General features: G+C 47.2%; 1 protein-coding gene across 2 annotated transcripts in view; it reads right to left on the reverse strand.

Annotated features, from left to right (window-relative positions):
* LOC310694478 (5'-3' exonuclease PLD3-like) overlaps positions 1-20,944 on the reverse strand; it is a 28,208-nt gene that overhangs the window by 4,839 nt on the left and 2,425 nt on the right. For both annotated transcript variants that reach the window (XM_083477536.1, XM_083477537.1), the window contains 11 exons: positions 20,214-20,566; positions 14,513-14,716; positions 13,112-13,189; positions 12,089-12,355; positions 10,338-10,522; positions 9,118-9,301; positions 7,093-7,207; positions 4,293-4,420; positions 2,974-3,174; positions 1,965-2,104; positions 433-598 (listed from right to left, as the gene is read on the reverse strand). In XM_083477536.1, the coding sequence (XP_083333662.1) occupies positions 433-598; positions 1,965-2,104; positions 2,974-3,174; positions 4,293-4,420; positions 7,093-7,207; positions 9,118-9,301; positions 10,338-10,522; positions 12,089-12,355; positions 13,112-13,189; positions 14,513-14,716; positions 20,214-20,303 (1,758 nt within the window). In that variant the 5' untranslated portion in view covers positions 20,304-20,566. The remainder of the gene's footprint in view (positions 1-432; positions 599-1,964; positions 2,105-2,973; positions 3,175-4,292; positions 4,421-7,092; positions 7,208-9,117; positions 9,302-10,337; positions 10,523-12,088; positions 12,356-13,111; positions 13,190-14,512; positions 14,717-20,213; positions 20,567-20,944) is intronic.

The raw sequence follows: 20,944 nt of genomic DNA on the forward strand, positions 1-20,944 counted from the left end.
ATTAACACCGTTAAGAGAGTGGAGCCCATTGCGGTGTAGTGGTTAGAACAGAATTTCCACAAACTTGGGGCTCCAGCTGTTGCTGGACTACAACTCCCATCATCTCTAGCTAGCAGGACCAGTGGTCAGGGATGATGGGAACTGTAGTCCAAAAACCCAGCTGTTTGGCAAGCTCTGGGTTAGAGCTTCGGACTAGGACCTAACCCAGGGCTCCTCCAGGCAACCTTTTTATTCTCACAGCGGCCGACCAGATGCCTGCAGGAAGCCCACAAGCAAGATATGAGCCCAACAGCCACTCTCCCCTCCTGCAGTTCCCAGTCGCTGTCATTTGCAAGCTTGCCGGCTCTGACAGTGGAGGAAGCACCTAAGGGCGCCAAACAGCTTCCATCCAAGGAGGCCTGTCTGCTTGTTCTCTCTAGTTCCCAGACTCACCACTTCAATGGGGCAATGCAGAGGTTCGTAGCTGAGGACTCTGAGCGAATCCAGGAAGACGAACATGGCGGGATGCGAGTGTTTCCAGCAGCTGATGAGGAGACGCACCTTCACCCGCCTTTCGCAGGCCGCAGTGCGCAGAGCGTCATCAATGACCGGCCAGAACCTGGGAGTGCCGGGCCAAGCGCAACAGCATTATTATACAGTGGTACCTCGCAAGACGAATGCCTCGCAAGACAAAAAACTCGCTAGACGAAAGGTTTTTCTGTTTTCGATTTGCCTCGCAAGACGAATTTCCCTATGGGCTTGTTTCGCAAGACGAAAACGTCTCGCGACTTTGTTTCCTTTGTCTAAAAACAAATACATGTTTTGTTTATAAAGTTAATTTATTTTCCCTTCAATTTTTGAACTGCTCTTTACAGTATGTGTGACTTTAAAGAGCAGTTAATAAACTGTTGTTGTGCCAAATTTGGCTTTGTTTGGACTTTTTTTGACCATAGGAACGCATTAATTGATTTTCAATGCATTCCTATGGGATTTCGTGATTCGCAAGACGAAAAATTCGCTAGACGACAAAACTTGCGGAACAAATTAATTTCGTCTTGCGGGGCACCACTGTATAGGGAACGGGGAGTCCTTTAGTCCCTGGAAACCCAAAGCTGGTGGTGGCCCTACAAAGCGGCTAAGGCTGCATAGGCACCATACATTGAAAGCCCATGATTCCCCCCCCCAAGAATTCATTGTAAACTATAGTTTACCCCACAGAGAGCTACAATTCCCAGCACCCTTAACAATCCACAGTTCCCAGGATTTTTGGGGGACAGAGAATGGGCTTTAGATGTATGATGTGTGAACACAGTCCTAACGGGCCATTTTCCATGAACATCTGAATTCCAGAGCAGATATATGCCACTTTAAAGCTTAATAATAATTAATAATAATAATAATAATAATAATAATAATAATAATAATAATAATTTATTTATACCCCGCCCATCTGGCTGGGTTTCCCCAACCACTCTGGACGGCTTCCAACAAAATACTAAAATACAATAAGCTTGTGTCCGGGGCAAGTTCCACTCAGGGTAGACCCATTGAAGGGAATAGGCATGACCAACTTTAGCTTTAGGAAAACAGGAAGATGCCTTATAAGGGGTCAGACCAAACTGGTCCATCTAGCTCAGTATTGTCTACACTGACTGGTAGCAGCTCTTCAGGTTTTCAGACAGGGGGTGCTCCCAGCCTGCCTGGAGATATTATCAACTGGATAGCTCATTTCATTACAGAATGGCGCTGATAATGCCAAGGTTGCAGGTTCGATCCCCATATAGGGCAGCTGCGTATTCCTGCATTCCAGGGGGTTGGACTAGATGATCCTCAGGGTCCCTTCCAAGTTGACCGTTCTATGAATCTGTGGCATTCTGCATTAAAAGCAGATGCTCCATTGCTGAGCTGCGGCCCCTTCCCCTTATGCCTTTATCACTTATTAGGTTCAGATTTTTATGTGCCTTTTCGGTCCCTTTTCGCCCTACCTCTTTGGTTTGCAGAATGTGCACTGGGGCTCATAGTCCATCACAGCAATGTAGACAAAGTCTTCAGCATCCTCGATGGTGCTCAAAATGGCGGTGAGATCAGAGGTTCTGCCTGAGGAGCAGAGGGCCGGTGGAGAGCTCTGGAACCACAAAATCAGAGAGCTTTGAAGGGGCAGAAGAGGAGGAGGGGCAAATCAAGGCGGCTGAGTTTAGTTTTGGAAAAATCAAGTAAGGGACAGCAGAACATGGCAGAAGTGTTAAAACGATACGTGGTGTGAAGAAAATGGATAGGGAGTTGTTCTCATAATACTCCCGCCTGGTGGTGTGGTGTAATGGTTAGAGTTGTCCGACTAGGACCTGGGAGACTTGGGTTCAAATCTAACCCTCAGCCATGAAGCTCACTGGATTAACTTGGGCCAGTCAGTGCCTCTTGGCCTAACTTTACCTCACAGGGAAATTGTGAGGATAAAACCATGCATGCCACCTCGGGCTCCTTGGTGGAGTATAAATGCAATAATATAAGTAATTCTAACCTCTGACTGACTTTTAACTGTAAAAAGAGGCAGTTGGAGAAGGGAGGTATGGAAGTAATTGGCCGGCATGGAGGACCAGGAAATTTTGCTTGAGGGAAAAAGCCACCTGGAGGTTTGTGTTAGTAGCAGAAGTTCTCAAGTCTACAGAAACTGCCAACCGCCACCTCTGAGTGCCCTGTATATGAGTCAGTTTTAATAATAAACCCAGTTCAAGTTCATCCTGTCTCTGACGACTCCAAGACTAACGTTACTAGGAAGTTTCAAAGCATTTGGGGATAACTGGTGGCAGAAAAAGAAGAAAGAAATAGAGACACTGCTACTTTGTGGGCGTAGGCCAGTGAGGCTGAGGGTCCTGGGATCCCTGATAGGCCGGAATGTAGCCTACTGTGCAAAGGGAAGAGCCACATCTGTCATCCACCCAGTGTGGAAATTCAGCCTGCGGGCCAAAAAATATTCTCCACCCCGACCCAACTTACAGAAAGATACAGCTGACCGCCGGTGTCATTCAGCTGCAGCTTCAGGGGATGAGTCAGGCCAGACTTGGCAGCCAGGTCTGCCGGCCACTTGGGCGGGATGGAGGCCCCATCTTTCCCCAGGATGTGATATATGGCAAAGATTCGGTGTAGGTCCCTAGCTAGGCAGCTGCAGTTGTACAGCACAGCGCCCAGCTCTTTAACCTGTAAGATAGAAGGAACCAGGTGAGCAGGACCTTAGGAGATTTGTCTGTCTGTCTAGGCTAAGCCCCAAGGTATGGGGAGACTGGGCTTAAGGACAAAAGACAGCCCCTCTGTCTGGGCCTCAGGGTACACCCCTCACCAGCCCCACATTGCACCTGGAACATTTTTTATTTTCTCAAGTTGCATCGACCTGCACCTGTTTGGCAAAAATGCTCTATGAAGTGTAGAGCCAGCATCAGCCCTAGAAATCAGGTGGGGCTCTTCGCAGAAACCTGCCCTCTTTAAATCGCCCCCTCTGTGGACTGGTGCTCTGAGAAGTCCCAAGCAGCTGAATCCAGCGGCCATTTTAATTACCCACTATGCCCCTGGTGCAGTAGTGCTCTGGGGCATTGTAGCAATTTAAAATGTTAATCATCGTTGTTATATTTCAATGATTTATGTACTATATGACACCACAGTCTCTCAAATTAACAAACAATACAACAAAGAACCTGTTAAACTTAACCATAAAGCAGGCACCTTCACTGTGCCCTTTTTGGCACTTGCTAAAATATATTTTCGTTTAGGCAAGCCTATCCAGACAGTTAGAATGTTAATTTTCATTTTCTAACTGTTTCTAATTGTTATTATTAGCTGTTTTGTACTGACAATTTTATTCTTTTCTTATTTTTGTTAATGGCTTTGTGGTTTTATTATAATAGAGTGGTACAGTATATAAATTTGTGAAATTGATACAATAAAAAATAAAATCAGAATACATATTTCTAATACAAGCGCCTGAAGTTCAACAGGGAGAAAGGACCTGCCTGATCTCAGCCAGGAGAGAGTTGCACAGAATTGGGTCCATAGCTCCCGGGGGTCTTGAAGCACCCCCAGCGTTGCTCAGGAACTGTTGATGGCTTCTGCCACTGCTAGCAAGAAAGCCAGCCTTCCCCCCCCAGATCCGATGGGCAAAAGCGTGGGCCCAACAGAGTGCCTGACCCTGACAATTGTTTTGTGGGTTGTGAGAGTCTCCACCCCATTGACAATCCCCAGAGCACATCCTCAGATGCTTCCAATGCGCAGCCGTCCCCTGCCCATGCTCTTGAACCTGTTCCACCCACAACGCCCAGAGGTACCTGAGTGAGGGAGCGCCAGTCCATGTTGGCGCTGCCCACAAAGATGTGCTTCCGATCCACCACCCATAGCTTGGTGTGCAAGATGCCTCCTGTCAGGTTCTTCATGTCCACGTACCTCACATCCGCACCTGCGGGAGGAAGGGGCAAGGATTTAACACCGACCCGCCTTCTGTTTCCCCATTGGAATGATCCTAATGATGTTAAGAGGCCATTGTGTCATCATCGCTTATATGGTGTGTCACGTGCATTCAGCTTTTTGTAATCCTTATGACAGCCCTGCGAGGTTGCATTATTGAAACATAGGAATGGTGCATTACACTGTATCATGACACTGGTCCACCTAACTCAGAAGTGTGTACACCAGGCGTCAGCAAGGTTTACCAGCCATGGCCCGGATCACTCCCATGGAGATTGTCCGTGGGCTGGACTGGCGCAGTGCAACACCAGAAATCGCTTCTGCGCATGTCCAGACTCTGAAAATCGCACCTGCGTGGACGTGATTTCCGGCACCGCTTGGCAGATGTAAACAAAAATTGCCCTTTTCTCTTATGGGGTATCCAAGAGCCCATATAGAGTCCTTACATAGCTTCCCTATTGGTAGGAGAGAATAACAGAGGCCAACCAGAGAATACTGAGAAGCAAAGCAGCTAGTAAGCTTGATCTTTATTGATCTGTTGCAACAGGGTGCTCCCCTCACCTGCAGGAGAGGAGGAGGAGCCCAGAAAAATGGCATGCAAGGCCTTATAAAGACTTTTGAAATTGCCACCCTGTAGATCAAGACCACCCCCAGAAACATCATACATACATCACAGAAGGGGTGTAACCTAAGACCACCCCTCAGATACATCACAGAAAAGGTGGTCTAAACAGAAATTTGAATGTTGTTTTTCTCCTGTCCTTGTTTATCTCCTGTCTGGCAGGTTACTTGATTGGATTGCCTGGGGAGCCCGCCAATCTTTTGTAATGATAAATACTTAGTTCCTGGGCCAGGTCACAGGCTCACACCCTATTCAAACACAGACATACCCTTAAGACAGGATTTGTGAAGGAAAAGACAATGGGGAGGCTTTTCCATTTTCCTTTGACCTTGCAGAGAAAACATTTGTTCAGTTTGGGACAGTTTTTAAATCAAAATGGTTCCAGGTCGGTCTTCCTGTGCTGATCTGTGTATGTGCTTGGTTGGTACAGTTATGAACATTTAACATATATCTAAGACCTCAAAATTCCTATCACAGCAGGTCCCTGCACCGTGCTGCGCTGGTTTAGCGCAGTGCATGGGGGACTCGCCGAGCGGGTGGCTTGGTTCAGGGGCGGTTCGTGGGCTGGTAAAATGGTCTTCGTGGGCCGCTTCTGGCCCATGGGCCTCACGTTGCCGACCCCTGGTGTACACTGACCAACTTACTGGGATTTCAGGCAGGAAGACTCTCCCAGTCACCTCCATACCTGGGGAAGCTGAGGATTGAACCTGGGACCTTCTGCATGCAAAGCAGATGCTCTACCACTGAGCCTTTGGAATGATCTCCCCCTGGATTTGCCTCTGCCCCCTTCATTGCAACCCCAGTGTTACTCCCATACTGGAAATACTGAAGATGAGGGAGAATGGCTCATTTAAGTCTATGTAGCCTGGTGGCAGAAGTGAGATTCGAACGAAGGACTATTTTACTTGTAGCTCAGTCCCTGTGCTACTCCAGTTACCAAAAGCAACTGGAGCCGATGCCATTACAGACCACATGCATCCATAATCTATGTATATTCTGCCACCAAGGGCAGAACTCAGTGTTCAGAATTCAGCAAGCTTCTAGCCTTCACGCTTGGGAATACAGATTCTCTCCCTTTCAGATTTAGCAGAGTGTTAAAATACAGGCCCCACCAGCTTCCTGTGTTCAGGAAATCACCTGGGAGATCAACCATTAACCAAAGACAAAGGGGAGGCAGTGCTTTTTTCTGGGGGTACTCAAGGATATGAAGTATCGGCACCCCCCCCCCGAAGAAAAGCATTGGGGAAGATAATGTGCTATCAGGAAGGCCAGAGAGAGAGGGGACTCTGCCAGATGGCCCTCCGGAGGGACCCTTCTTACAGCTCTGAATATATACACTATATGCACACGTACACACCTAACTCCAACATAAAACATATTCAAAGTACAGTAATCCCACAATTTACATGGGGATTGCACGGAAAGCCAAAATCGCATATACAGTGGTACCTCGGGTTAAGTACTTAATTCGTTCCAGAGGTCCATTCTTAACCTGAAACTGTTCTTAACTTGAAGCACCACTTTAGCTAATGGGGCCTCCGCTGGAGCAAAATTTCTGTTCTCATCCTGAAACAAAGTTCTTAACCTGAGGTAATATTTCTGGGTTAGCGGAGTCTGTAACCTGAAGCATCTGTAACCTGAAGCGTATGTAACCCGAGGTACCACTGCAGTAAAAACACACTTGGTTCAATAGTGGGTGGGATTGCCAAAATCTTTTCTCCTGGATGCCTGTCTGCCTTATTTTTAATTATTATTATCATTATCATTATTATTTTGGTCAAGAGCATAAAGCTGAATGTGCACAAGTTCAATGAGCAGAAGTTGCGGGCTTACTGTACATTCTCCCCCTCAAAGAATTCTGGGCACTCTACTTTACTCCTCACAAGAGGTACAATCCCCATTGACCCTTGCCCAGAATTCTTTGAGGGAATGAGTGTGCGTTAATGGTATAATAATGCATACAACAGCCTTGGCTGGCTAACAGTTGAATGTTGAAAGGTTTCCAAGCAATACAAAAAACCCTGCTCTACGTGACACCTTACCATGGCGGGCCAATTCATCTGTGTCGTACTGGGAAAACTGGGGGCTGTTCACAGCGATGCTGAGCTTCACCCCGCGAGAAGGCAAGGACTGCAGAGACTCAAACACCGCCTTGCCCTGCAAGAACGACAAGCACAACGCTTACTACAGTATTGCTATGCATGGAGCCTAGAGATGCTCACATCTCCATCTCAAATAGATTTGCGGGTTCATTTCTATGTGCGTGAAGAAAAAGGGAATTAATTTGGGGGGCAGAGATACCTGCAATTTATTTAATTAAGGAAAGTCAGTAAAAGGATGGTATTAAACACTCATGACAAAGTTGTATGTGCATTTCGTGCTCAAATCAAAGTTAAAAGGGCAGAAGGAAGTAAATCTTCAGGTAAACTTAAAGGATTTGGCTCTGCTAGGAAATAGCATCTGCAGAACCAGATAGATTTTCTCCAGTCATTACACGCCAAGAATTCCTTTTACAGCGTTTCAATGTTTTAAGGGGAAAATTTATTCTGCAGCACTGCTTTGCTCGGCTTGCACAGCTGTTTTTGCAGGATGCTCTCGAATGAACAGCAAGCTATCAAAGGGAAACCTTTGCGACCTCTGCTGGTTAACAGTTACGCAGCACCTAACAGGTAAGTGGGCGGGTTTATGCAGATTGCACACCAATAGCCATCAAGCAACCGGGCAGACGGCTGAGAAATTGACAAGATCGAAAGAATGATCTAGTTTTGGGGTTAAATTGTCCATGAAGAGGCTGCTGAGTTGGAAAACAGGTAGAAATGTTGTCAGAGTGTATTTTGTGGAATTGGAAATGGTGCTGATTCTGATGGGGTGGTGAGAGCTTTGCGGCGCCAAGTACCCACCATCACCTCAAAAGCCATCGGAAAAGGAGACCTGCTTAATTTTTGCTCAGTTTGGTATCGCTTCTCGGCCTTTTGGCTAAGATCAAGTGTAGTATCTGTTCTTATCAGTTTAATATCTGATATGTCCTCTATTTGAGGACTATATATTAAATGGATTTTTGGAATTGGGAGATGGAATAGGGGCTTGCTCCATCCACTCCATGCATCGACCTGGTATTGCAGTACCTCCAGGAACGGTGCACCTCCCTTTGGGGGGAATATTGCTGGTGCAAAAAATAGATAAAACTTTCACTTCCCTACAATGTTATGTCTTGAAACAATGGGATTGTATACTCCCACCACAGACCCCCTACATGATGGCCTGGGCTCTGTATGCCTCTGCTCCCCAAAAGATTGCACAGCTGTCTATTGCAGCAGTCCTGGCTATAAGATCTGCAGGTGAATGGTGAAGGGAAGCTCAGAGACCAGGGGCTGCTGCCCAGAGGACTCCCAAGGAGAGAGAGAGGAGAGGAGGTTGAGGGAACTGTTCACAGGGGAGGGTGTTCAAAAAAGTGGATGAGAGGCTGCCAGCTCTGCAGGCAAGGGGTGACATAACTGGGCTCCTGAGACCCACAGGGGTGTCAAGAAATAATGTAGTTGGTCAAGGGAACCGTGGACTCAAAAAAAGGTTGAAAACTTCTGCCCTACCTAATTTAGTAAAGATGCATAATTTTCTCTGTAAAGATTGTGTGCATCCTTGCATTGTTCTACCTCTCAAGCACTAGCTGCCCAGGACTAACACATGAAGGATAAATTGGATTCACCTTGCTTTTAAAGGCATATCCAGCTAATTCACACAAACTGCATTACACAAACACACAGCTCTCCAAATTTTGCGAGGCAGTTTTCCAATCAAGTAATACGTGCAAAAAATAATGTTCTGGGGTAAAGGGTGCATAACAATGCACCTATAAGAGAAAATAACATACAAATTGCATTCTATTGGGATAAACTGATTTGCAAAAATGTGTGTGTTAGGCAAAACTGCATACAGTAAAATGCTGGTTGATTTTCACGTGGCTTTTTTAAAAAAAAATGCAAACAGATGTGGAAATGTACAGGACTGAAGCTTGGAAAAAGGAGAAACAGAAAAACTGGAACAGAGATTGCCCCATCCTAGTGACTGACCTGTTTTGAAGAGGGATCCTCCACATGAACATCGGAGTCTCGTAGGGTGAAGTAGAAAGCTGCTATCTCCACACTGCTGTTGGCGCCATCTAAGAGGTCCATCCAAGCCTGGTAGATGCTTGGGTGGTGAGGAGTCAGCGTTTCGTAATCCAAAGTGGATGGGATGCTCTCCACCAACACCAGGCTAAAGCCAGGAAGAAGAGAGGGGAGCAGGTGAAGGCTAAAGAAATGCAGTGGTGCTGTTTTCTATGTTGGACAGGTTGGCAAACTCCATGGATTCTGGTTTCTTTTCAGAATCTCTTCCATCCCACATGCCGTGCTATGGTGAGAGGGGTGCGGCCTGAGAAAAGCGCCAAGGGCCAGACCAAGAGGCTTGGAGGGTGAGGCTCTGCCCTGGTTCCCCCCACCCTGGACTACAACACCCCCAGCTGAAAGCCCTTTTTTCCTTTTTTCAGTGTTTCCTTTTTAAATACTGTATAGTTTTATTGATTTCTAATACATAACAAGGGACGCGGGTGGCGCTGTGGGTTAAACCACAGAGCCTAGGACTTGCCGATTGGAAGGTTGGCGGTTCGAATCCCCGTGACAGGGTGAGCTCCCATTACTCGGTCCCTGTTCCTGCCAACCTAGCAGTTCGAAAGCACATCAAAGTGCAAGTAGATAAATAGGTACCGCTCCAGCGGGAAGGTAAATGGCATTTCCATGCGCTGCTCTGGTTCACCAGAAGCGGCTTAGTCATGCTGGCCACATGACCCAGAAGATGTACGCCGGCTCCCTCGGCCAATAAAACAAGATGAGCGCCGCAACCCCAGAGTCGGCCACGACTGGACCTAATGGTCAGGGGTCCCTTTACCTTTACCTTTAATACATAACAATTACGAAAGAGAGAAAGAGAAGGATACAAAAACAACCTGCCTCTCTCCTCTCTCCAGGACAGATCAATCTAGTTAATTTTGCCAAAGTCCAGCCTGTGATTTCGGTAGTTGCCGTTCTTCAGGATTATCAGTAAAGTGTTTTATAAAAGGCTGTCATGTTTCAACAAAATTGTCTACAACATTTGTGTTATGCAGTGCGTGTAATCTCTTTGTTAATTGTTCTGCAGTGTGTTTTTAAATCTGTACACCGAACCCTGGGATCTTCTGATAAAAGCGGTACCTAAATTGAATTAATAATAAAAAATAATAGCTGGTAGCCCTTACATGCGCATGCCCCTTACTTGCCTGCACTGACTACTGCACTCCTCCACCGCATTCCACAGTTTCGGGAAGCTGCTCCATCTCCATGCTTCGTATCCCACCAGCCCCAGGAAGGAGCCGGGGTTTCCGTGTTCCCATGCGAACCAGCAAACAAAGCCCAGGATAAGCAAGAAGAGAAGGAAACAGAGAACGGACCGATACGGGAGACGCTGAGAAGACAAAAGGGGTTGAGAGGAAGAAGGATATTATTTAGTGCCATCTCCAGACTAAGCCCAATGTACATTTTGCTCTAGGAGGCTTAGTTTGGTCAGAATCGAGTATACGCTTTTGGAGTTAACGCTAAATAAATTACTTTTGGTAAATGAGCCGTCATAGCTGCTGGAGGGCCATGAAAATTTGTGTCCTGGACTTTTTAGACCCGTCTACCTATGCACTATCTGAAACCCAAGGGCACATGGGTTGACGGATGTGAAATAAATATATTGGCATTTTTTCCAGCTCTCCTACCCCACTATCAGCGTTTCAGACAGGGAATGTCTTCCTGCCCATCTGCCTGGGTTTCCCTGCCCATCAAATATTAAAAACTTTCCTAAATAGGGCTGCCTTCAGATGTCTTCTAAAAGTCGTTTAGTTGTTTATTACCTTGACATCTGATGGGAGGGCATTCCACAGGGAGGGTGCCACTACTGAGAAGGCCCTGTGCCTGGTTCGCTGTAGCTTCACTTCTCGCAGTGAGGGAACCGCCAGAAGGCCCTCAGCGCTAGACTTCAGTGTCCAGGCTGAACAAAGGGGGTGGAGGTGCTCCTTCAGATATACTGGGCTGAGGCTCTACCACTGAGTCATTTATGCACCTTCATAGAATGAGCATTCATTCTGATTTGTTTGCGGAGAGGTTTGATAGTGTGTCAAAGTAAATGTAATCCCACACATTTCCACTATTGCTTTCCTTGTCACCAAAAGTCAGATCTTTTGAGGAAGTGGGTTTGTTGCACAAGCACTCCAAAACAACTAGAATTGCACAGCCAGAATTTGCCAATAGGTGACTGAATTTCACTCAAAAATAGCGAGTCTGGGGGTGTCCTCTGTCTCCCCACTGAGAAAGCAACTATCTCATACATTTCAAACTCTGTGTGTTTTTGCCTCCATGTTAATTTTTTTATTTAACCGGATTTATATACCGCTTAATCAGCAAGAAACCTTAAGTGGTTGGCACAAAACAATATGAAATATTTAGAAGAAAATATCAACACAATCACACTTTAAAAAGTAGTAGACTTAAAATTTAGCAAAATATAGATAAAACCCATAAGTTTCAAAACAAATGTGTGTAACAGTTTCTGGCAACCTTGCAATTATCAGCTGTGGGAGCCTGCGACTGTTCTGCACATTTTTAGATTTTGCTAAAGACTGCTTTGTAGATGTTTCTAAACCTGTTTCAGTTTTACCATATTTTTAATTGCATTGCCTCACCATTGTGGCAGTTCTTGCCCTGCCTTTGTGTGGAACGACAGGCTTGTCTTTGTGCGGAATGCTTAGACGTGCCCAAAAAACAATAAAAAGTTTTAAGCAAGCACCTAAAACAGTACAAGGAAGATGCTTGCCAAACAGCAGGGAGTTCCAGAGACTAAGCGCTGCCGCACTAAAAGGATTGTTTCCTTGCCAGGGTAGAATAAACATTACGTGGCACTTGTGAAAGTACCTGTTCCGCAGATTAAAGCAGTTTAGTGAGAATATATGGGGTATGTTGGAGCATGCTTTGGGATTCTCTAATATACCTTGGCCCACTTTTGGGGGGCTCCTGCCTGTGACTTAGAGGAGTCGGCCTTCTTCATGCTTGGCGCCTTGGACCTGGCAGTGATTCCTGTCCTGCTCTGCTGCCCAAGGGCAAACGTCTCGTTTTCCACCCTGCCTTGTGAGCTGGCCGTTGTCCTCCTCTCCATCTGGGGCCTGGCCTTGCTGCTTCGCGGCTGAGAGGTCTCCAGAACCTGCAGCCGGGCCCTCTTGTCTTTCACCACTTCCCACTCGATGTTTGGTTGAGGCAGCTGGCAAGAGAGGAAAAAGCTCATGTTGTGAAAATCGTATCTCGGCTTCACGTGCCGAGATCCGAATGAGTCTTTTGATCACATACACACTGTCCCTCTGAGCAAGCAAGCTACCAAACAAGGAAGTCTCCCATTTTTCAGACCAGGGGCCGATTTCATATCTAAGTAACTTTCCAGAGGCCACATGGCAGTGGTAGGTGGGGCCAGAAGAAGAAGTGGGTGGGGCTACAAATGTAAATATTAACTCCACAGCATGGAGAGAGGGTGTGTGTGGCTGGGGAGAGTTCCAAGGGCCTGACAGAGGGGCCTGGAGGGCCGCATCCAGTCCCGAGGTTCTCCACTCAACCTGTAGTTTCACATTTCATTCAAATAGGAAAACAAGAAGTAACAGGCTGGAAACAAGCCAGGATATTAAGCCATGGTTGTAAGCTGGTTTAACATTCTTTCCCCTCCGGTTCGGACAAAATTGGAAACACAGTTAAATGGAAGAGTTTCTGGTTAGCTTGCTCCTGCGGTACAAGATGCTGACAGTCCCCTGTCCAGTCCTCCAGGTATGGCTGGGAGAGATTCCCTGCCTGAAATCCTGGAGAGCTGCTGCCAATCAGTGCAGACGATACTGAGCTAAATGGATCGATGGTCTCAGTATAAGGCAGCTTCCAATGTCCCTACTGGGATATGGAGGAAGTTGGCAGCCATTTCCTCAGATGGCTCTGCTTAAAAAAAAGACCCCTGTTCTTGTTACGCCTCCCTTGTTACCTCCTTTGCCCCATTTTGGGGTGGGGAAGGCTCCTCTTCCTGTGGCACATCCAGTCTCCTCAGCCTGACAAAGGGGGACTGAAAAGGAAAATGGAGGGATGTCTTTTTATGTTCAGTGAGCCCAGCTGTGGCAGCCATCTTGGTTGTCGTTGTCCTCTTACTATTAATGGACTCTGCCTGTGAACCAAATCCTGACTGACAGAAACAAGGCAGCTGACCTTCTGAATGGTACTTTCCCCATTTATTTATTCATTTATTTATTTGTTAGCAGTGAATGCCCCCACCCCACCCTGGACTCCAGCTCCCATCATCTCTGACTGTTGGCAATGCTGGCTGAGGCTGATGGGAGCTGGAGTCCCACAACAGCTTGAGGGTCTGACAAAGACTTCCTGTATCCCTGCGCCTATCATTCTAGCCCTTTCCACACTGCCTGTTTCACATTGCCACCTGACTTGGCAATCTTGCGCTTCCTTACACAGAAGTAAGTCACGCCGGATTCAAGGAAGGCCGCATCCACGCCACACATTTAATTCACATGACTTTCCCCAAAGACTCCTGGGGACTGTAGTCCATCCCTCAAAGAGCTACAATGCCCAATTGTAAAACCACATTTGCCAGGATTATTTGGGGGAAGCAATGTGCTACAAATAAATGATGCGCCTGTGTGACCTAGGTCAGTTTTGGTGTGTGGCCCTCGAAACGCTGCCTAGAAAGAAAGCGGCCCTCGGACCAGAAAATTTTCCCCACTCCTGCAATAGATAAGTAAGTATATCTCCCTGTGGTACATTTAGTTTGCTTCTGAATTTGGAGAGGAAAGAGAAAGGTTTGGATGGTACACCCCCAGCCCTGAGAGTGACCCTGTCTTTGTTGCACAGCTATGGCCAAAGTCCATAGCTGTCAACTTACAGATTTGAAAATACGGGACTAGCAGCCTCGAAAATAAGGGATCAGCAGTCAAAATAAGGGATTTTAGTCAACCAGCAGCCAAACGAAGCCTCAAGCGGTGGTTCCCACAGCGCAGCAACCCGGCAAAGGGGATGCAGCAAGGAAAACCACTGTCACCTCTCCGCTGGGAAGCGCTGAGCAAAGGCGAGTCCCCAGGTAACGCGGCCGATTTGATCGGCACAAAGCATGCAAGCTCCACCCCCCAGTCGTTCTTAGACTCCTTATTGGGTGAGCAACGCAGCCAAGCAACACAGTTGGAGCCCCCCTCCTCCCTGGCCGGCAGGGAGGGAGGGAGAGGAGCTGCTTCCTTTGAAACCCGGGAAATTTAAGGGACATCATCAATAAGGGGCAGCAGCGGGACACAGCGCTGGGATAAGGGACTTTCCCGCCAAATAAGGGACGGTTGACAGCTATGTCAAAGTCCAGCTGCCTCAACTAGCTCTGAAACAGACTCACCAAGGAGGTGTCTCTTTCCAACACGGTTTGCCCGCTGTCTTCATGAACTTCTGCTTCTTCCGACAATTGCGAAGAACCTCTGGGGGGACTGGGTGATGGGTCCTTGGCTGGCTCGGCCTGCTTCCTGTGAGCTCTGATGCTCTCCCTGGGCGAAAGGATGTCAGCGACATGACTTCCTCTGAAGCTTTGCGGTTCCCTTGAAACCTGCGTTTGAGAAACAGCGCAGAGTCGTGTTGATTGGCAGCTGGTGCCTTACAGTATATTGGGGCACTTCCTCTTAGCAGCGGGTTTTTGTTTTGTTATTGTACAGAAAGAGGGTTGATGAGGACTGCGTATGCACTATACACCTAACGCACTTATAAAACACATCCTCTCTGCCCCCAACAATCCTGGGAATAATCCTGGTGCCTTCCGAAATTAAAAAACATGTTTCAAGGAGCCATCAGAACTGATCCCCCTTGATGTTTTTAATCAGAGAAAAACCATTGTCGACATTTACTAAAGGGTGGAAAACCCTTATAGACTTTTTGCGTGAATAAGAAAATGAACATGACACAGTGTTCAAACGGCTTGGCTCCCAAACAAATCGGCTCCCAAACGCCGCAAACCCGGAAGTAAGTGTTCCGGTTTGCAAATGTTTTTTCGGAAGCCGAACGTCCGACGCGGCTTCCGCTTGAGTGCAGGAAGCTCCTGCAGCCAATCAGAAGCCGCGCCTTGGCTTTCGAACGGTTTTGGGAGTCAAACAGATTAAGTTTGAGAACCAAGGTATCACTGTATCTGGGTTTGGGGACTGAAGGTAATACAGTGGTACCTCAGGTTAAGTACTTAATTTGTTCTGGAGGTCCGTTCTTAACCTGAATCTGTTCTTAACCTGAAGCACCACTTTAGCTAATTGGGCCTCCCGCTGCCGCGCCACCGGAGAACAATTTCTGTTCATCCTGAAGCAAAGTTCTTAACCTGAAGCACTATTTCTGGGTTAGCGGAGTCTGTAACCTGAAGCGTATGTAACCTGAGGTACCACTGTAATAGTTTATAGAAAGTGGATTTGTTGGGTGTTATCTTGGAGTAGCTGTGTTGAATAATTTTCTACATATAGCTGACAGATGAGGAATTGGAATTCTTTCTTTCTTAGTTTTTTTTATCCTTGATGAAAAGCTCTCTGATATTAACCTTCAAATTATTTTTCAAACTTTAATAAAATCTATTTTAAAAATAAGGGAAAAGAACCGATCACCCTGTCATCATCCAAAAGCAACTTGAGGGAGTATTGGCGCTCTGACGGATTGTGCGAGAGAAAGCACACGTGTGTGCGAAGGCTTCGACCCAAGGGGTGCCATCCGCAACCGTTACTTGCAATTAGCGCAAGGCAGCTCCCCTGGGAGTTTCCTCTTGCTGCACAGATGTTTTTACAGTCACAAAGAGATAGGAGCTCTCTGCCCGCCTCCTCTGCCCGCCACTCACACAGAAAACTTCCTGCCCTTTGAAAGGAGCCTGCGCTGCAAGAGCTGCCTTTGCCCAAGTCAGGCGTCTGAGTGATCTAACCCCAGCATTGCTGCCAACGCTGCCATCTGGCTTTCTGGTTTCTCAGCTGGAAAGCCTTTCACAGCCCAGCAGCCTGTGATCTTTTTTAAGAAGAGGTGCCACTGCAACTTTAATCTCCTGCATGCTCTGCTACTGCCTCCCTATTGGACCAGCCGCCGCTGATGGGTAAACCTGCAGCCATACAAAAGTTACTGGACTCCAGCTCCCATAGCCAGTATGGCCAGTGCCCGTTCCAGTTTGTGGGGGCAGGATGGGCTTCGGGCACGATGCCCTTAGTGTGCCCAACCTCTCTGAGATCTCCCCTTCTCCTCCTCACCAAGACACCAAAGCCCACTTCTCTGCAAGGGTGAGTGCATGGTTGGTGCAAGATGCTGCTGTAAACTTTCATTTGTGTCACTCCTTGCAAGCTCAGAGGCTTTAGAAAACATCTGAAGGCAGCCCTATATAGGGAAGTTTAATGTTTACTGCTTTATTATGTTTTTGTATATGCTGGAAGCTGCCCAGTGTGGCTGGGGCAACACAGACAGATGGGTAGGGTACAAATAAAGTCGTCATCGTCGTCACCATCCAAGAGTTCCTTTTAAACTGGAGGTGCCAAGATAATAATAATAATAATAATAATAATAATAATAATAATAATAATTTATTATTTATACCGCGCCCATCTGGCTGGGTTTCCCTAGCCACTCTGGGCGGCTTCCCAAAAAAATATTAAAATACTGTCATACATCAAACATTAAAAACTTCCCTAAACAGGGCTGCCTTCAGATGTCTTCTAAAAGCCTGGTGGTTGTTGTTCTCTTTGACATCTGGTGGGAGGGCGTTCCACAGGGAGGGCGCCACTACCGAGAAGGCTCTCTGCCTGGTTCCCTGTAACTTGGCTTCTCGCAGTGAGGGAACCGCCAGAAGGCCCTCGGTGCTGGACCTCAGTGTCCGGGTAGAACGATGGGGGTGGAGACGCTCCTTCAGATATACTGGACCGAGGCCATTTAGGGCTTTAAAGGTCAGCACCAACACTTTGAATTGTGCTCGGAAATGTACTGGGAGCCAATGTAGGTGAAGCAAAGAGGTGAAGCAGGAACCTTCTACAGAGCAAAGTCTGTGCTCTGCTATTGAATTGTGGCTCCCCTTCCAAAAGCGGTGTTCAAAATCCAGCTATCGATTCAAGATTCGCTTCTCCATCAAATATGAAGTTTAAAGGCCAGTTTAGGGAACCTGTGGCCTTCCAGATGTTGCCAGGCTCCGGGTTCCATCATTCCCAGCCAATGGTCATATGCTGGCTGATGGGAGCTGTAGTCCAACCACCTGTGGAGGGCCAGATATTTCCCATTTCTGGTTCAAGCATTTGACACGTTAGTGTGGCACAGAGGCAATTTCCTTCAGCACCAGAGGGAGGGAGGCTGACCCCTCAGGAATGTTTCAGGCCCCTTTCCCGAATTATCAGCTTTTTAAGATGATCTAAGGGGAAATTTTGTTCCTGTCCTGCAAGTATTCTGGCCAAAGAGAGCAAATACTCTGAAACCACTTAGGAACCTGCCTGTTAATTAGATATAGAGATACAGATATACATATAGATATATTTTTAAAAATTAAGATTTACTTTAATTAAAATGTATCAATTGACTATAAAGGCCATGAAATGAGACATATCAGACATCTTACATTGACACTTTTGCTGTTTCACCTTGGCTTAGAATCATACACAGACATATACTGAAAATATCATTTTAAGTCCAGCAATTTTTTGCTGCTGTGGATGGTTGCTCACCTGTTCAATCAACTCACACCACACCAAATGATACATATTTATGCATGATTTCAGCTTTTACTGTGGTGGTTATCTTTTAGTTTTGATTTCATCGTCTTGCAAAGTCACCTTGAGACTTTTGGTATAATGCAACCAAGTAATGCTACTAACAACAGCAATAGGATTTCCTACTGCTGTGGGCTGACAAAATCCATCAGCATTATTGCCAGTTCTGGGACGGAGTCGGGAGAAACATTGTCAATTGCACCCAGATATCTGAATTTTGCCTCATTAACAATCTGCAATAATAGTTGCTTTGCTGGTAACTAGAAATCAGGAGAAGTACAGTGGTACCTCAGGTTACATACGCTTCAGGTTACAGACTCCGCTAACCCAGAAATATTACCTTGGGTTAAGAACTTTGCTTCAGGATGAGAACAGAAATTGTGCTCCGGCGGCGCGGCAGCAGCAGCAGCAGGAGGCCCCATTAGCTAAAGTGGTGCTTCAGATTAAGAACAGTTTCAGGTTAAGAACGGGCCTCCGGAACGAATTAGGTACTTAACCCGAGGTACCACTGTATTGTTCTAGCCCGGGGATTCCCAAATTGTGTGTGTGAGTCATCTGTGAGCTTCATTTAGGTGCTTTGTGGTAGGTCTGTGGATTAGTGGTTGAAGATCAGAAACAGCACATCCATCACATTAAGCATTCATATTGATTTTTGATTGTATTTTGATTGCTTAACGTAAGGATATAAGAAGAGCATGCTGGGTCAAGGCAGTGGCTCATCTGGTCCAGCACCCTGTTCTCATGGCGGCCAGCCTGATCCTTGTTGGAAACCCACAAGCATGGCATGAGTGAAAGAGCAACTCTTCCCACTTGTGATTGCCAGCAACTGGTATTCACAGTCATAGAGCTGGAAGAGACCCCAAGGGTCATCTAGTCCAACCCCCTGCAATGCAGGAATCTCAGCTAAAGCATCCAGGACAGATGCCCATCCAACCTCTGCATAAAAACCTCCAAGGAAGGAGAGTCCACAATCTCTCATGGAAGTCAGTTCCACGGTCGAACAGCTCGTACGGTCAGAACATTCTTCCTGATGTTTAATCGGAATCTCCTTTCTTGTAAGCTGAAGCCATTGGTTCAGGTCCTACACCCTGAAGCAGAAGAAAACAAGCTTGCTCCACTTTCCATGTGGCAGCCCTTTAGATATTTGAAGAGGGCTATTCAGAGGCATACTACCTCTGAGAAGGGAGGTACAGCGTCTTTCGTTATATTGCGTTTTACTGCATTACAATTTGCATTCTGTGCTGTTGAAACAGTAATACAGCCGTACCTTGGAAGTCAAACGGAATCCATTTCGCAAGTCGGTTCAACTTCCAAAACGTTCAGAAACCAAAGCTCCTGCAGGCAATCAGAAGCAGCAGAAGCCGCGCTGGACATTCAGCTTCCAAAAATCTTTCAAAAACCGGAGCACTCATGTCCAACTCTGGGGTTGCGCGCTCATCTCGCTCTATAGGCCGAGGGAGCTGGCGTTTGTCCACAGACAGCTTCCGGGTCATGTGGCCAGCATGACTAAGCTGCTTCTGGCGAACCAGAGCAGCGCACGGAAACGCCGTTTACCTTCCCGCCGGAGCGGTACCTATTTATCTACTTGCACTTTGACATGCTTTCGAACTGCTAGGTGAGCCAAGGTATGACTGTACAATTAAATACAATATGTAAGAAATAAAAGCAGCAACAAGAAAACAGTTAGAAATTATGCAGCGTTTAGCACAGGCATAGGCAAATTCAGCCCTCCAGATGTTTTTGAGACTACAATTCCCATCATCCCTGACCACTGGTCCTATTAGCTAGGGATGATGGGAGTTGTAGTCCCAAACATCTGGAGGGCTGAGTTTGCCTATGCCTGGTCTCAGTGGCGTAGTGTGGGTTGTCAGCACCCGGGGCAAGGCAAGTAATTTGCACCCCCTAACCCGTGGAGAGAGTGAGTGAGCCAGGTAGGGGCAGAGAGCTACGAGTGCGAGCCCCCCCCCAGATGTTGCGCCCGCCCCCCCTGCACCCCCCACGCTACGCCACTGCCTGGTCTAGCACAGCATCGCACAACTGCTACAGCAGGCAGAAAAAACATAATTCAGTGGTGCGCCGAGACCCTCAGCAATTTTCAAGTGGTGCAAGAAGTGGTGGAAATTAGGGAACCACTATTTTAGATTTCTTCACTGTTGGAAAGCAGGTTGTTCCCACGGAGGAGCTGTCCAGCTGGTACAGGAAGCAGCTTGGCGCTCGGACTGATTGGTCCATCTAGCTGCCTAACTCTGGCAGCGCAAGGGTCTTCCCCAGCCCTGGAACCTAACTCCCTTTCAACGGATATGCTGGGATCTGAGCATGCATCCTGCAAACTTTTCCCCGCCTCACCTGCTCTCCAACTCTGTCCGGTTGCAAGCGACTCGACCTCCTCACCGGGATGTCCCTGGACCTGCCCGATGTGGGTTCTTTCCTCCTCATATCGTGTCAGGTCGGAGAAGGAAGGGATCTTCAGCGGGTAGGAAAGATCTCCCACCAGCAGCAGCCCCCTCCGAAGATTTCCACTGCCGGGCACCCTGTTCGAAAGCCCAAGCGATCTGTCAGGAAGGCTCTGACTCACAGAGACGTTAACAATTCAAAAAGAAACCCACTGGATGGATTTGAAATGACAGGAGGCGGCAATTGGCTGGCAGGTTGTTTACATATACAGGCTTCGCCTTCTGACAGCTGACTCCTAGCGGCCGCTGTGGAAAGGAGAGAAAGAGGAACATCAGCCGGTGCAACAGCAGGAAGGCGAGCAGCCAAAGACACAAAAACAAAGCAGAAGACGTTGTTGTATCTGTTTTTCCAGCCTATGCGAAGGATGTTTGATTGGCCTTCTAAGCCTGCTGGTGCCACCAGGTGTAGGGCTTTGGCAAAGATGTTCGGGGCAGAGCTAGCTTATCATGGATTACCATGCTTTGAAGTGAATTAATACAGTGGTACCTCGGGTTAAGTACTTAATTCGTTCCGGAGGTCCGTACTTAACCTGAAACTGTTCTTAACCTGAAGCACCACTTTAGCTAATGGAGCCTCCTGCTGCCGCTGCGCCGCCGGAGCACAATTTCTGTTCTCATCCTGAA

This window comes from Podarcis liolepis (genome assembly GCF_965112155.1).
Source record: "Podarcis liolepis genome assembly, chromosome: 15".
In the NCBI taxonomy this organism is placed as follows: Eukaryota; Metazoa; Chordata; class Lepidosauria; order Squamata; family Lacertidae; genus Podarcis; species Podarcis liolepis.